Genomic DNA, 16,999 nt, shown 5'->3' on the forward strand with positions numbered 1-16,999 from the left:
TATCTGGAAAGCTGGTTGGAACAGCTACCAACTTGTCTTCTCTTTGGTGACCACAGGAAAAAACAGAGGAGACTTGAAGGGTTTCCCTAGGAAGAAAAGGACCCAGCAGTTCCCAGAGGGCCACAATCCCCCACCTTCAGCTATACCTTCTCCAGAAACGCGGGGCTGGTGTGGCTTGCACCAGGACCGCTGCTCTACGAGAACCCTTCCTCTGCGATTTATCACACATAAATATCGGCTTGTTTCAAGCCTTCAGGAAGTATTGGGGTTGTGGGGAGACTCACAGCTTCATCTTCAGAGAGCCTGCAGGAGGGGAAGCCTTAGAAGCAGCCCTGCCCTCCACCACTTCCTACTGCCCGATGGCCCAGAGGCGGCCTTCTCCGTTGGAGGTGGTACAGCCCTGAAGGTGGAAAGGCTGGGTCTCGGGCCTCGGACCTCATGCAGACCCCTGCAGGGGGCCTGGCTGGACACCCCAACGGCCACCAGGAGTCAGGACAGCCTCACCCCCACCATCTCATTTCCGATCAGCTGCGGTCGAACGGTTCAAGGCCCGAGACAGTGACGTGCCTTGGGTGATCACTTCTGATTTGCTGGGCGAGCAGAGGTGACACAGAGCCACCCGCCCACATCTGTCGGCCTGCAGGCATAGGGGAGCGGGCCTTATTTGCAGGATCTGCTGGGGCTTCAACCACAGGACAGCTTGGAAACCCAAGGCTTCCTTTCTGCCGAGCGAGTGTCAGCTCAGGCTGCTGCGAGCTGTCAGAAGTCTCTGTTCCCCGAAGCACAGAAGAGGACTTGGGGGTCCCTCCCAGGGGGCAGGTCACGCACTGCTGAGGACAGGCTGCATGGCCCGAGGCTGGAGCCACCGGGGCGGGGACCCCACGAGAGCCACTGGGCCCAATAGCTCTTGGGGGCCGGGACGGCCACCTCCAAGGGGCAGATGCCAGGCTGGGGGCACACACGCACTCCAAGGGGGCAGCCCCCTTCTCTTCTGGTGAAAGTCACCCACGGCTGGGGGTCCCTCTGAGGGCCTCGGAAAGGAGCAAAGCCAGTGCCCGACACCACGCCCGTGTCTCGGGGGTTGGGCCGCCCTCGCAGAGGCGCCCACCCCGGGCTGGATCAAGGCTGACACCCCAAGGACAAGGCACAAGAAGCACAACCGGCACGTTTGCTTTTTCTTTCCCTGTTTTGTTTCGGTTTTTTTCTTTAAACCTAAGGAAGCAGGTTCTGAGAAGACAGCGCAGCGGCGTCGGCCTCCCCGGGCCCAAGAGCCACGCGCGCATCCCCACGGAGGGGGCAGCCGGAGGGGTGGGATGGGGAGCGGGTCTGTCGGTGGCGGGACCGTCAGACGGCAGTGCGCGTGGGCGTGCTGGGCTGGTTCAGCCGCAGCGTTTTACACAACCAGCCGGCAAAATCCACTTCTTCCACCTCGGACCGCTTGATGAAGGCGTGGTTCTGAAAGGGAAGGAACGAAGTGAGTGGCCCCGCCCTAGCCGGCCGGCCGGGTCCCCACCCCAGAGCAGGGAGGCCAGGGCCCGGGGCCACGCGGCCTGGGACGGGGTCTCAGGCGACGGGGGAGGCCACTCTATGCCCCCTGGAGCTCAGGGTGACGTGGGGTCGGCTCACCCTCTGTGGGGCATCCCAGGCGCTGTGGGGTGTGGAGCAGCATCCCTGCCCCGACCCGCTTGACGCCAGGATCCCCCCGCAGGTGTGACAACCACACACGTCCCCAGACGTGGCCCAGGGACCCATGGGGGCAGAGTCACCTGGGTAAGAACATCTGATCTGGAACCACGGAACTCTGTGAGGATAGCAAGTGCCCTACATGTCCTGTCCAGGCGGCAGCCACCGGCCGCTTGAGGCTCCTGAGCCCTTGAAACAGGGCCCGTGTGGCTGGAGAGCAGGATCGCGCCTCGTCCGTCAGTTTAAGTAACTTTAACAGTCACCCTGACAGCGGTTCCCGTTCGGAAGGGCGGGGGTCTAGGCCTCCCACGTGACATCCACCTGTTATGCCAGCTGGGGAGGCGAGACCACCCCTACCTCCCTAAAGGTGGGCGTAGGCTTGGGTGAAACACCAAACCAAGGGAATAGGACTCGTGGTCGGGAAGACAGTCAGCCCCACACGGCCCACAGTGTCACGCAGGCAGAGACGTGGACGTCGTCCCGCACTGTGTGAACTGCGTGGAGCTGGGCGGGGGGGCGGGGGGGGGGGAGACAATGGCAGGTATCAAAGTTCACTCCCCTGTTCCGTGGGTCTGCATGTTCCACAGTGAACACGTGCTTCTTATGTCGTGTGTGCCCTGAACACACGTCACTGGACTCAGTAAGGAGCTTCTAGAAAGAGGCAGATGGATGCAGACCCCTTCCCACAAGGCACTCCAGGCCAGGCTCACTCTTGGGGCCACAGAAAACTGACTACAGCTGGGACACACAGGCTGCAGCCACAGCTAACAGAGGGGTGGGCTAGACAGGGTGCCTTCCTGGAGGCGGTGCCGAAGCAGAGGCCCACAGCTGGGGGGAGAGCAACAGGACACGTCCCAGAAGGAGAAAGGCCATACTGTGCAAAGGTCCTGAGGTGGAAAGCAGGAGGGAGGCCCGGTGGAGGACATGGTGGGGAGGGGGAAGCGTGGTCCTGCAGGCAGGGGCACAGGAGCCCACCAGAGGGCGTGGCTCGGTTATTCAAACTACCGCATCATGACCACCCTAAGAGGCTTCTTCTCTCCCTTGTGGACACCTGAGGTTGACAACCAACGTCTAACGCCTGTAGCTGGCAGTGTTTTCTCTCTTCGAGCCACAAGACGCATAAACGGGGCTGACTCAGCATCGGGGGTGACTCAGGTGGTCAGGCCTGGTGATGGAGGAAGAAGGCCTAACGTCCACAGTGGACATGGGCGGAAGGCACTGTGATGGTCACCCTGAGGCTGGCAGGCAGCCCTGCCGGGGGAAGGCCAATGCCAGAGACCACCTTGGTTTTCAAGGATGTTGGACAGTATGGGTTTAGAGGAAGGCAAACACCCCAGTGGTGCCCCCAACGCCTTGGAGGCCGGCCATTCTGAGACACAGCCCTAGCCCCAGGCACACGGGCCCTTCTGTACCCCGGGGAGCTGAGAGGACCATGGCCGCTCTGCATGGTCCCCTCCAGCAAGCCAGGGCGACCCACAGGGGTTCTCCAGCTTGGCCAAGAGACATCAGAGCCAGCTCAGGTGTTCACTCAAGGCGAGGAGGGCCTGCCAGGGACCTCTGGAAGTCCAAAATCTGTGGGTATTACTCACCATGAGCATCTTCAGATCTGCTCGCTCTGCTGGGTTCTTAATTAGGCTGTGGGTTCCAGGGGGTGGGAGAGAGAAGACAGGCGGGCAGTCAGTGGCCTTGGGGGAAGAGGCCTGCATCCTGCTGCCCTTTCCTGCCTGGCCCCCGTGGGTGAGGGGCTCCACCGCCACCCTTGGGTGTGAGAGCAGGATGCCCCGGGAGGGCAGGGCAAGAATCTGAGACCAGGACAGGAGGGAAAGGGGAAGAGGGTGGGAAACCCCCCCACGCTGCTCCATCAGAGGCCCAGCAGCAACCACAGCTAAGTTTCTAATAAAAACCCCAAGTCTGGGAGTCCAAGGGTCAAAGTGGAAGTTTTCCCTTCACGAAAGAGGAACGGTCTAAAAGGCTGCTGCTCAAAGCAGTTCAGGGCTGAGTGGCAGTTCTTCAAACTGGCAACCTCACAGGGCACAGATAGGTTTACGGGGAGCGCTGGACGCACAGTCACAGGCTGGCTGCGAGGTACGCAACCCTGGGCCGCAGCGTCGCGTCCTGACGTGCAGGGTGCTCAACAGGCCGGCCCTCCGGGTCCACAGCCCGCTCGCCCGAGGCCGCGTCACCCAGACGCTTCAGAGGGTGGGAGGGCCACCCCCCAGAAACCGGCTCCGAAGGCCTGCCTAGGAGCCACGGGTTACGGGCTTGAGGGGTTAGGACACCTGGCTGCCTGCTGGCAGAAGGCAAGGCGGGAATAGCGTTATTTCCAGAGAGCCTGCCATCCTGGCTTGCGCGGGGTTTCGGGGACAAGCTGGGGGTGGCAGCTGGACGCCGTGACTCAGCAGCCTTGGTGGGGGGTTGGCGGGGGGATCTGGGTTCTCAGGTGAGCTCCAGTCCCGCCAGACGCCGCCACTGCCCGGCATCCCCGAGGCCCCGGCCATCCCAGGAAGCAGGCCAGGCCACCTGGCCCCTGCCCCACCCGCCCCGAGCTGGCGGCCATGGCGTCTTACCATTTATTTACAAACTCCTGGAAGTCCTGGGTGAAGATGCCGTTGGGCAGCTTGGGAGGAGGCTGCGGGGCAGGACAGAAAGGCGGGGGTGAGAGCTCAAGGATGCTTCTGGAATCAGGGAGAAAAGGCGCTTCCCAGCCTGTGCCTCTGAGGACAGCTCGGCACTTGTTGGGGACCCTCAGGATGCACCCTTCCTGGAGGCAGAGGGCGCCCACCACCCCCCTTCCAGCAGCTTCCCCGGGCAGCCCTGCCAACTGGGTTGGCCTTTTCCCAGAGTTTCCTTCAAAAGCTCTTCTTGTTTGGGGACCACGACTGGTTCAGGAGTGAAGGAGAACAGGGCTCATCCTCATTTTATGGATGAGGATGGTTACTCTTGACCACGTGCTACATGGTCTGGGCCACTACCCTCCGGAGGTGCTTGGAGAGAGCTGGGGGTCTGCCTGAAAAGAGGGGGAGCCTGAGGGGCCTGGGCCCGCACAGGTCCCGGGGTGGGGACAGCCGTGCGCAGGCTCAGGCCCCGTCCAGGAGGGCAGTGGGCCTTCTTCCTGCTCAGGGGCGGGAGGTGCCGGCGGCCTCCCTGGAAGGACGTGCTCACCGGGCCTGGGTGTCGCTGCCAGGTGCAGGGAGAGCTGTGTCACCGGAACCACCCTGCCCTGTTCTGTCGCCACTGACCCTGCTCTGAGCTGCTCACCTCAAGACCCAACCCTGGGCCAAGCTTGGCCACCCCAACTCCAAAGGGCCACTGGAAACACACTTCCATCAGAGAAGGGCCAGGAGGGTGACCCGGCCACGCCGAGAGGTAGGGCTGTAGGGTCAGGTCCTGCTCGGCCCTGTCTCAGCTGCAGGCCTGAGGAGCCCACTCCCATCCTTATGCCTGGATTTACCCATCTGTACAATGGGAGTATCCACGCTGCCCTCTCACGTGGTGGGGAGAAGGACTGGGTGGGCGCCCTGTGCCCCCTACCCAGAGAGGAAGGTGATGCCTCAACTTTCCCTGAGGAAGTGGGATGATTTATGACTTCACCCACAGGGCCCCAGCGCTGGGCCACTGGGCTCAGAGTGAGAATTCCGGGTTCATCCCCGTGAAAAGATAAAAAAAAAGAGCCCCCTGGGGAGGGGAGGCGTGCGCATCCTACTGGACTCAGTGGTCTCCACAGCTCCCTGCAGCCCCTTCCCGACACAACCCACAGTCTACGCATCGAACGCTCTTCTTTCTGGGGAACACTTTCCAACGGGAATGGCTTGATGCTGCTGCTGTGGTGACCCGCCTGCCAGCAGGGCCCCGGGCACGCACCTCGTTCACGATGTAGTCCAGCAGCTCAAAGATTGCCATGGCCGGCCGGCTGTCCATCCCATGACCTGCCCGGGGCAGAAACAAAGACGGGTGAGACGGGCAGGTGGGCACCGTGCTTCCATCGGGCGGTGGGGCCTGAGCGTGCTGAACGCAGCCGAGCACCCTCTTCCGCACCCGGCCCGACCCAGAGGGCAGGCTCCTGGGCCCAGCTGCCTTCCTGGGAGAGGAACACCTCTCCTGAGCCTCTGGTGAATTAAAAAAACAAAACACCAGAACGAACAGGAACGTTTGTTGAGAAGGCACACATCTGGCAGGGGGCTGCATCTGGGCTGTGCTAAAGCCGACCCCCTGCTCCCTGGCGTGGGGGGAGGGGCCACGGGGGGCTGAGCAGGCAAGGGCGGCAGTGTAACCTGGCACGGACCTGCGGGCTCAGGATGGTGGCTGGCTGGGATGGCTGACCCCTGTCCTAGACCCAGCTGGCCAGGCCCGCGTTTGGCAGCTGGACTTTCGCCTTCTGTCCCCTGTCCTGAAATGGGCACGTGGGCCAGGGCCGGGGCTGGGGGAGGTGCCGGCAGGCCAAGCGGCCTGGCACAGCGCCCCGCTCCTCCCCGCCTGGAAGGTCTGAGCACCGTCTGGGAGTTGGGCTAGAAAGGGAGGGGCAGGGCCGGGGCCTGAGGACACAGATGCGGGCGGGGGGGTTCTCCCCTCGGAGGAAATCAAGACACCCCAGCAGTCTGGGTGCGGCACCAGGAAAGGGGAGGGTCTGGGCTTGAGAATACTGTGAAAACCGCCATCTGACAACCCAAGTATCCGTCAGCGGTAAATATTCCACACGGTGGAATATTATGTGACCATAAAAAAGGAGCGAGGCACAAGGTGCCACGAGGCACCGATACTTGCCACAGTGTGGACAGATCTCAAGAACACAATGCTCAGTGAGAGAAGCCAGACACAGAAGGACACACAGGGTGTGATTCCATTGATGGGAAACGTCCAGGACAGGCAAATCCACAGACACAGGGATTGGGTTCATGGTTGTCAGGGGCTGGGTAGGGGACAGGGTTTCCTTTTGGGGTGATGAAATGTTCTGAAGTCAGATAAAGGTGATGGTCGGACAACCTTGTGAAGGTATAGAAATCCAGTGGGTTATAAGCCTGAATTGAGTGGACCATATGGTATGTGAATGCTATCTCAATAAAGCTGTTAGAAACCAACCAACCAACTGCAGTCCACTGCATGGTCCTTTGGGCTCTCACTCAATTCAACTCTCTTCCTGTCACTTGACTTAAAAAATAAATAAATTGGGCTTCCCTGGTGGCGCAGTGGTTGAGAGTCCGCCTGCCGCTGCAGGGGACACGGGTTTATGCCCCGGTCTGGGAAGATCCCACGTGCCATGGAGTGGCTGGGCCCGTGAGCCATGGCCGCTGAGCCCGCGTGTCTGGAGCCTGTGCTCCGCAACGGGAGAGGCCACAACACTGAGAGGCCCGCGTACCGCAAAAAAATAAAAAAATTTAAAATAAAATAAATAAATAAATCACAGAGTCCTACGCGCCCCTTCCTAATCACACCACCTGAGCCATGACCCTCACCCCTCGCCAGCCCCCAATGTGGTGGAAGCATCGGCGTGAACCTCGCAGGTGGCTGCCTGAGGTACCGGGAGGCCCCTGGGAGCCCCGCTGCCCTCCCGTACCTCTGCTGTGTGTTGGGTTGAATCTAACCAGCCACCCGAGACCTGAGTCGAGTTCCCTTCACTTTGGGCTCCCTGAAAGGCCTGGCCCAACACAGCAGGACGGCCACTGCAGAGTCCAGGTGTGGGGCAGAAGACTGCCTGCTGGGCAACCCTTTCGGCTTTTCTGTACACTTGAACGTTCTCGTGATAAAATGCTGGAGAAACCACCCGCCACCCCACGGCTTGGCTGAGGGGCGAGTGTCCCGACCCCGCCAGCTGGCAGCAACAGGTGCAGCTGCCCCAGACAGGACAGTTCGAGGCGTTGCTTGCAGCGTTGTCCCCAGAAGCCTCAGGACCATCTGAGGACTGCTGACCGCAGTGAGCGTGGCCCAGGGGGACAGGTGGAGCTAAGAGGGGCCAGAGGGGAGGCAGCTGCTGTCCCCAGGCGCCGCGTGCCCCATCCAAACCGGAAGTCCCAGCCTCAGGCCATACCGCTGATGGGGCGTCCGGGGGGTCTCGGCCGCGGCGAGATGCTGTGAGGCTCTCCTTCCGCGCCGTCGACCATGGGCCGGCCAAATATGGCCTCCAGCTCCTTGGCGTCCGGCGGGGGGATGGGGTACCTTCCAATGGACAGCTCCACCAGGGACAGGCCCATGCTCCAGATGTCTGACTGCACCGAGTAGTGAGTGCCTTGCAGCCGCTCCGGCTGAGGGGAGATGGGCAGAGACAGCCCGAGGGAGATGGAGGGGCGCTGGCACCCTAGAGCGTTCCTGTGGTCCCCCTGCAGCCCCATCCCGCTTAGGGGCCCAGCAGCAGAAAGAAAGCCATTCCGCCCCCTCCCTCCACCTGCTTCCAGCCGTGCTGACAGCAGCCCCTTAAAGCCCCGCAACCCAAAGTGCTTCTGGAGAGCGACCGACCCAGGAAAGACGCCGGAACGTCTCCTTCTCCCAACAATCCCAAGACGGACTTCTCAGAATCTGCTCTTAAAATCAGCCAGATGGGGACTTCCCTGGCGGTCCAGTGGTTAAGACTCCACGCTGCCAATGCAGGGGGCGCGGGTTCGATCCCTGGTCGGGGAACTAAGATCCCGCAGGCCACACGGTGTGGCCAAAATAAATTAAAGAGATAAAAATGAAAATAAAAAAATAAAATCACCCAGATAGTGCCTAAAATAACGGAGGGCTAGTCGATTGGCTCAGAAATTAACTGACTACTCTCCCCGAGCGGCCAGGAACCAGGCCGGTATCTCCAGAGAGACAAAAACCCAGATGAGAAGATGATGGAAACTAGAAATTCGAAGGAGAGAACAAAGCCCGCAAAAGAAACTATACTACAGGGAAGGGCAGGCTTTTGGAAAAGCTTCTGGAAAACGGGGAAGAGCTGGTGAGGGTCGGGGTGGCGGTGGGGAGGACGCTGGAAGGACTCACAGACATGTAGGACCGCGTCCCCACGAAGGAGTTGGCCATGGAGTCGATGAGCTGCCCGCTCACCCCAAAGTCGCACAGCTTGATCTCCCCTCGGGAGTTGACGAGGATGTTGGATGGCTTCACATCTGGGAGCAGAGCCGGCGGTGTGGACGCTGCGGGTCGCCGTCAGCCCCTCCCGGCCCCGGGGCGCCCGTCCCCTTACCTCGGTGCATGATCTGGTGCTTCTCCCGGAGATACGCCAGGCCCCGCAGAACCTGCAGGGAAGCCGCGGGGCGGTGCCGTGAGGGGGACTGTCCTCTGGACAGGCCCGAGGCCCAGGCCGAAGTGGCCATGTGACACTGACGACATTCTTCGGGTGGGTACAGTCACCCACCTCCCCAACTCTCACACGGCCCCCCATCCTTGAGGAGGACATCGCTCTCCCCTTGTCTGAGGAGGGCCCGAGGCCCTGTCAGTAGGGCTGTAAGTGTCCAGCCAACTGCCCCACCTCAGCCCAGCCCGAGAGGCGTCCTCTGTTGAGCCCTTTGGTGCCGGGACTGTGCTCGGGGCCCCCAGGTTGACGGCGTGAAGGATACAGGGGCTGTTTCACCGAGTTAGACAGGCGACACTCGACGATGGCAGCACCGTGGGACAGCGAGTGCCTGGCGCCGCGCCACGGTTCCTCCTGCCACCCCCATGCCTGTATGGGGCACAGAAGTATCACCCCCACTTCACAGGCAAAGGGACGCCACTCGCTCAGTCCCACAGTCGGTGGAGGCTGGCACAGGCACCTCTGCCTCTTTGCCCGGAGGCTGACGCCCACCACTGGCTTCCTGAGGCTCCTCGAGCCTGGCCGCGTGGAAGGGGGCAGAAGTAAGAAGAAACCCATGAGAACGTGGGGCCAGGAGCACGCGCTCGCACGCACTTACCGCGATGCTGACCTTCCCCAGGATCTCTTCAGGGATCCTCTTGGCTTCTTTCAACACCTGGTCCAGGGAGCCACCGTCCTAGGGGCAGCACAGGAGGGAGAGGTAGAGCTGCCCTGAGCCGTCGCCAGGCAGGGCTCCCCAGAGGGACGCCAGAGTGGCAGGGAGGAAAACGAAGCATTTCCCTGGTTCCCAGAGAGCTGGTGCTCAATTTCCTCCACGGAAAACAGAGGCCAGACCACAGCCAAAGGCAACCAACTGGCTCAGAGCAGGGACTCCCGCGGCCCCGGCCACCTCTGGGGCCTCAGGAAACGGAAAGGGTGCCAGTGTGCTCGCCAGGCGGTCCATCCTTCCCGGAACTGAGGCCCGTGGCTGGACGGCGTGACTCAGCCTTCCTGAGGTTGCCACGGCAGCGGCCGGCGGGCAGTGCTCCATGAGGCCTGCGGCTGAGCCGCCCAGCTTGCAGCCGGAGCACCAGAGAGCGTACCTGAGCCAGACCCGCAGCTCTGGGCCTGGGTCCCCTCCCAGCAAGTCAGCCGCAGCCTCGGGAAGGGGAGCGCGAGCACAGGGGCGCCGCCCGCAAGTGCCCGGCACAGACGGAAGGCCAAGCCAGCTCCGCCAGGAAGGCCTGATGGCCGAGGGGCACGGGGGAGGGGGAACGATGGCTCGGCCCCCCGTCCTGCCGGTGTAGCCACTGCTCGCCACCCTGAAACTGGGATGTTCAGCAAAGGACGTGACACAGGGCACCCTAGTTGATCCCCTGACCAGGGCATGGCCCCAAATCCACACGATAACGAGGAAGTGACAGAAACCAAGTGTCTTGTGCAAGGTCACCCGGAAGCAAACCTGGAGACCAAAACCCCGGGTGTCACCGACTGGCCCAAGGCGCCTCTTCAGAGATGGGCTCCGAGGACACACCGAGGCCCCCCCAGGATGCCAGGCAGACCGGAGCTGAGGCTCGGGCATGCGGTGGGAGGTGGTCAGCCTCTGAACTCGCAGCTGGGTGGAGAGCCTGTTTTCTCTCCATGCTGCTCTAGGGCTCCTGTGGCCACCAGCTGTCCCAGGAGGCCTCTTATTCCGTTTGAGGGGGCGCGAGAAGCCTGCAGCCTCGGAGACGCCTGGTCCCCCCTCCCTGGCATCTGCTCCAGCTGTGCTTGGGGAGAAGGGCCGCGGTGGGAGTTGTGGAAAACCCCAGGCCCTCCAACGCTTTGGGAACCCACGGGGGACTCTGTAGGCTAGCCCCAGCCTGAGGACAAGGGGGCTGTGCGTGCAGCGACGGCGGGTGTGGCCGGGGAGGAACCCACGGGACCAGGAGGTCCGGTGCACTTGGTCGGCAGGCTGCCTGGCCCAGCCCCGTTCTGCGTGCAGGGCGAGATGGGAATTCCACTTTTTTTCTCATTTTTTGTTTCATCAACCTTAAAAGGGTTTTTTAAAAAAAGCGTTCGTGATCCCTGCTCCCTGACTCAGCTCCTCATACTCTGAACTTTCCGTAGGATTGTGGTATGTTTGCTGGACGACATTCAGGGAGAACGTCTCCGCAGCGACTACGGTGGGCCAGGCCCCAGGCTGGGGTCTCAAGGCGACTCAGGACACATCGCGGGTCCTCTCCACGCAGCCCCACTGCCACCCAGCCCCTGACATCAGCGTGGTTCATCCTCCGTGGGGTGCAGAGCTGATACAGAGCTTTAAGTCTATCTATCTATCTATCTGGGGGCTCACATTATGCATACTTTCCTCTCGGGGGATTTTCTCATCCGGTGCATATATGCTGCTTTCACTTCTCCCCTGGAAAGCGGCCTGGTGTCATTCTTCACCTCCCCTTTGCTGACGGACGTGTCTGATTTTTCATTATTGTAGAACAAGGGAGTGCATTCTTCAGTAGATTTGACCAGGACCCAAGAAAATACCAAGAGCTGCCTCTGAGTGGTCAGTCGGCTGCTCCTTGGCCGCTCCGGCCCTGAGACACCCGCTGTCCGCTGGTCCAAGCCCCTAGTTTCCCCAGGAAAAGGAATAGGTCTGGGCACCGGGGAGCCGCCAGCCCCGCTGTTTCCCGTGCCCACAGGTGAGTTTCTTCTGTGCTGAATCGGAGCTGCTCGTCACAGCCAGCGGGCCTTTCTCACAAGCTGGAGCTGGAATCTACCCGGTGGGAGACGAGAGTCAATTTGTGCACGACCCTGCGTAGAGACGAATGTGTGCCCTCGACAGGGAGAGAAATGGAGGTGATGCAGGAATTCGGGGAAATGGTGGCGGTGGTGACAACGTCACGGCTGACGCTCCGTCAACGTTCATGGACCAGCTCGCCCCGTCCTCATATCTTTGGCCTGACAGACAAGGTGCGAGACTCGTCCAGTCCCGCATGAGAGGTGGGGGGACTGCAAGCGTCCTCTCGCCGCCATGTGCGAGACCCTGCAGGGGACCATCGGGCACGAGGACACTGGTGTGGGTGGCACAGGCCCTCTCAGCGCTTCCCGTCATCTTGTCCTCCTCACGCCCTCCCCGCCCAGCAGCCACCCACCACTTAAGGCTCACCTCCATTGACTGTAACCCGTCAGCAGAAAGAGGGGCGCGCGGGCCACACCCGAGCCCGTGTCCTTGCGTTTGTGTGCCATCTACGCGTTCCACTGTCGTCATATGCTCGCTATGAAAGCGAACAAGAAAAGCCCGACCGTGAAGCTCTGAAGGACGAACATGGCAAACAAAGAGAATCTAGCATCTCCCCTGCATCCCAGCGGTTCCGTCTGTGCGCTGCCGGGGTGCAGGCGCCTCACCTGGAACTGATGCTTTACACCCACCAAGAACGGAGGGGGAGGGGGTGGGGCTGTGATGCTGCCTCTTTTCTTTTCTTTTCTTTTTTTTAGACCGTGCTGTGTAGCACGCGGGATTTTAGTTCCCCAACCAGAGATGGAACCCGTGACCCCTGCAGTGGGAGCATGGACTCTTAACTACTGGACCGCCAGGGAAGTCCCATGCTGCCTCTTTTGTACAAGGCCAAGAGGGGCCTCCAAACTCTCAGGGTATTCAGGGAGCAGGGATGGAGGTAGCTGAAGCGGGGGCAAGCAGGGGAGGAGGGGGGAAGGGGAGAGGGAGGGAGAGAGACAGCACAGAAGAGGCTCCCCTCAGACCACAGCGATGTCATATCCTTTTCTCGCCCTGATACTCGTCTGTGCAGTGTCGACCAGGTGGGTGGGCAGATACGACTGCCCTCTCCCAGGTGGGGAAGGGGCTCCCACGGGGCAGTGCCAGGTGGGAATCAGGCAGCCAGGTCGGGGCAAGGCAGCGGGGGAGCCCTCCCCCCGGCCCACATGCATTCCTCACGGGCTCTTGCTCAAATTCGTTTCCTGCCTTCGTTACAAAACCATCAGAGGGGACGGCAAGCTGGAGGCGAGGCGTAACCACAGCCACCCGCCAAAAGCCACGCGGCATCCTGGTTTTGCAAGGGCCCTGAGGGCCGGGGCCTGGACAGCCGGGAGCGGGCAGGGCCCTACCTGACAAAGGAGGCATGGCAGAGGGCCGGCGGCATTTCCTCTGGGGGCCTTCGGCTCTGACCACTTCTGCTTTCGCGTTACACCTGATCCCACCCACTTCTGAGCCTCGAGACCAGAGTTCCTTAATGAGGGGGCACATCAGAATCAACCATGGTTTAAAAGAGATGGGCGGCCGCCCTCCATGGCAGAGGCCTGGTCCCATGGGTCTGAGCTGGGGTGCAGACCCGGGTCCCCAGACCACGCACGCTGGTTAGAGGGCACTTGGGAAGGAGAGATCAAGTGTTTAGTCGCATAGCCCAGCGGCGGGCCTCAGCCCTCGGGCATGCCTGCTTAGGTGCAAGGACTTTCAACGTTGCATTACTCAGAAGGCCGCGGGGACCGGAAACAACCTTAGTGTCCACCAAGAGCGTTTCATAAATTACCCAACAGGTACGCGGGGACGCCAGGGCGCTAGACGGAGGGGAAAAAGACGGAGCCGGCTCTGTGCCAACAGAGAGTAACGTCTACCATGGATCCGGGGAAAAAGCAACGTCGGGAGGAGGGTGTCTGGCGCTTAAGAAACAAAGGGGTCTACATGCACGCACGGCTGCACTGCCTCGTCCACCTCCAAGAGGGTCCCCCGGGAACAGGACGGGGACTCCGGGGTGGGAGGGGAGGTGCCCTGGGCCCCACCACACTCACCATGTGCTCCATGCAGATGCTGATCTCGCCGTCGCTGTAGAAGGCCCCATAGAAGCCCACGATGTACGGGGAGTTACACTCATGCAGCACCTGCAGCTCACGGATGATCTGGTTCCGGATGGCTGGCTTGATCTCCAGGTGGATCAGCTGCAAGGGAGAGGGAGGCGGGGTCAGGATCGGGCCACTGAGGGGGGCCGGGAAGGAAGGGTGTCTATGTACCTGAGAACGGGGAACACACACCCACACACAGACTGGAGCGGGAATGTTCACAGTAACCGGCTTCACAGCAACTGAAAGGTGGAAGCAACCCAAATGCCCTGAATCAACGGAGGAAGGGACAGAAAAATGTCTCTCTACGCCCTGAACATCACTCAGCCGTGAAATGGGGTGATGCACAGACACTCGCTGCAATGTGGATGGACCTTGAGAACATGACGCTCAGTGAGAGAAGCCAGACACAGAAGGACACATGGTGGATGACTCCACTGATGGGAAATGTCCAGAACAGGCAAATCCACAGAGAGTGCATTCCTGGCTGTCTGGGGCTGGGGGACAGGGGAGTGACTGCTAATGGGGATGGGGCATATTTTTGGGGTGATGAAAATGTTCTAAAATTGATGATGGTGATGGATGCACAGCTCTGTGAATATACTAAAAATCAGTGTATTAAATACTCTAAAAGGGTCGCTTGTATGGTAGGTGAAGTACATCTCAATAATGCTGTTTTAAAAAAATATATCATCAGAGGCAACATTATTCACTTGGTTACAGGGGGAGCTCTGTTAATCAGATCATACAAAGGGCCAGCCTTTCCCAGGAGCAGACCAGGTAATGCCCTGTCCGATGCGGCAATTACTTCACCTCTGCCCCCCTCCGCCCCTTGGGTTTTCTGGACCCCTTCCCACCCCCGGCCTAGAGAGAACAGATAGCCTTCCACTGCCACCCTAGGATCCTAGCTCCCCTTCCCCTTGAGTTCAAGTCAGCAGAGAGGACTGCCACCAAATTCATCGCAATATCTGGAAAGGTTAGAAAAGAAAGGATCGTCCAGAGAGATGCAGAAGAGACAGCTGACAAACAGCCAAGAGCAACGCCCAGCTACAAACCCCAAATAAGCCAAGATCCCCCGTACAGCGGGGGAGAGTCAGGCTGCGGGTGCACGTTCTGGTTACTTCGAGTCCTAGATGCTACAGCCATGGTGATAAGACAAGAAAAGGGTGTGATTTCCACCTGTCCATCAGAGAGGCGGAACCAGATCCCCGGTACCTGAAAATGACCACTATCAATTCAACAGACATTTCTGTAGAGTCAGTTACACTCGGGGCTGGTGACAGGGAGAGACAGCACAGATGGTCCTGCTTGGACGAGACGCACCACCAGGAGGAGAAGAGACACAGGCAAAACAACCCCGCTGTGGTGGAGATGCTGATGGAGGAATCACAGAGGGGGGTCCAGGGCTCAGGCGACACTCAGGCCGGGCCTCGAAGGACAGGTGGGACTCTGCCAGATGGACAAGGTGGGGTGGGCATGCCGGCGGAAGGACAAAGAGCTGCCTGTTGGCGGGCTGTGTGCCGAGTTCATGGGGGCACGGGGCGTGTGTGGGGCACCCACCAACGACCTTCAAAACCTTGAGAACTGCAGCAGCTCCCAGCGAAACGGTGCCTGGTGCCTACGCCGCCCCCAGGCAAAGCCTCACGCCTACACATGAAGGTTCCCCACCTGACCCAGCCTGCAGAGCAGAGCTCTGGCTGTGGGCCCTGGGACACCGCACCTGCCCCTTGGCCACCACCAGCGGGACGGCAGAACACACCAGAACCCCAGGTGCTCTCTCCTCCAACGGCCGCCCCTGTGAGCACGTGCACGCAGACCCGCTTGGAGAGGGCGAAATGAGGGTCTGAAAGCCAAGTGCTGCCGTCCGTGTGCAGCGCGGCAGGTTCATCCTGCAAGCCAGGCGGGAGGGCACAGCGAGGCGGACTGTGGGCAATGCCAGCATCAGGACCATCAAGGCCCAAGAGAAATACAGCACGGGCCACCAATTTAATTCTGAATCCTCTAGCTGCTGCGTTCAGAGTACAGAGAGACAGGTGACATGAATTTTTCATGTATTTTGTTGAAACTTGGTGTAGCGTATCAAAAATTGACTGTTTGGACGTGAGGGCGATGTAAAAATATTAATGAGTTTTTTCACACGGAGCCCTTGAAACCTGGTTTGTGTTTCTGCACGTACGGTGCACCCTGTCTGACATCGACCGTGTTTCAAGGGCTCGGCCACTGCGTCTGACCAGGGGCAGCCATCGTGGACAGCGCCGCTCTTGACAAAGAACTTCAAAGGAGCCGCAGATGAATCACTGGGGTGGTGGGGGTAGAGAAGCAGAAGTGGGGGAGTTGGACAAAACTGGGCAGATCTGGACAAATCCCAGGGGTCCTGGAAGCCTGGAGTCAGGGCCTTAATGTGAATAAGGCCAAAAGAAGTCAGAGGCTTTCCAGAAAAATATGGTAAAGAACGGATGCAGGGGCGGCTGCCATGTGAAGTGAGCCTCATGGATTACCTATGAACCACCACTGAGGGGGTGTGGAGAAAAAGCAGGAATGGGATGAGGGCCACGTTTCTGAGCACTGGTGCTTGCGATTCGCCCTGACGATGACGACCCATAGGGGTTGGAGAGTGGTGGTGAGAACTGCCCCCATTGGGCTGACCAGCAAGTTCAGGTTCAGAGACTTAAATGACGCCCCCAGGGGCACACAGCTGGTGAGCGGTCAGGGAGGGTTGGGTCCTGGCTTATGGAACGCCGAACAAAACCCATGCTCTTTCCACGGCAGCACCTGGGCTGTGCGAGCTCCAACAGCTGATTAAATAAGTACGGTGCTAGGAGTTCAAACCCCATCTAGGAGTCTAAGGGTGTTCCTACTGCAGATTGGGGCATTCGAGTTAGGGATGGGGGCAGGGGGCACAAACTAGGTAAAGAGGGAAATGGATTGCGGAGGCGAGGCCTTGACAGCTTCCACTGGGTCAGGGTCAACTGCAAAGGGAGGACCCGAGAGGGTTCAAGCCCAATTCAGACACCGACCCAGCTAAGCCTCAGTTTCTCAGTAAAACAGAGCTGTTGGCCCATGCAAATGAGAACATGCGCACCGGCTTTGACCCAGGGCCATCACTAGAAAGAAGACAGCTAGTGTTAGGACGTGGCCTTGGGCAGGTTTGTAACCTCCATTCTGGAAGCATGCAGATGCCGAGGGGAGGGAGACACACACACACACACACACACACACACACACACACACACACACACA

The 16,999-nt window shown here is 60.1% G+C and overlaps 1 protein-coding gene across 1 annotated transcript in view; it reads right to left on the reverse strand.

Annotated features, from left to right (window-relative positions):
- Nucleotides 1–1,198: 1,198 nt before the first annotated feature.
- MAP2K2 (mitogen-activated protein kinase kinase 2) overlaps nt 1,199–16,999 on the reverse strand; it is a 23,066-nt gene continuing 7,265 nt past the window's right edge. Inside the window, exons 3-11 of the mRNA XM_029217192.1 lie at nt 13,712–13,858; nt 9,549–9,626; nt 8,843–8,894; nt 8,641–8,765; nt 7,706–7,919; nt 5,545–5,609; nt 4,251–4,312; nt 3,273–3,318; nt 1,199–1,455 (exon numbers count right to left, since the gene is read on the reverse strand). Of these exons, the coding sequence (XP_029073025.1) occupies nt 1,345–1,455; nt 3,273–3,318; nt 4,251–4,312; nt 5,545–5,609; nt 7,706–7,919; nt 8,641–8,765; nt 8,843–8,894; nt 9,549–9,626; nt 13,712–13,858 (900 nt within the window). The 3' untranslated portion in view covers nt 1,199–1,344. The remainder of the gene's footprint in view (nt 1,456–3,272; nt 3,319–4,250; nt 4,313–5,544; nt 5,610–7,705; nt 7,920–8,640; nt 8,766–8,842; nt 8,895–9,548; nt 9,627–13,711; nt 13,859–16,999) is intronic.

The sequence above is a fragment of the Monodon monoceros genome, unplaced genomic scaffold, assembly GCF_005190385.1.
Source record: "Monodon monoceros isolate NGI ecotype Baffin Bay Population unplaced genomic scaffold, NGI_Narwhal_1 Super_Scaffold_12, whole genome shotgun sequence".
In the NCBI taxonomy this organism is placed as follows: domain Eukaryota; kingdom Metazoa; phylum Chordata; class Mammalia; order Artiodactyla; family Monodontidae; genus Monodon; species Monodon monoceros.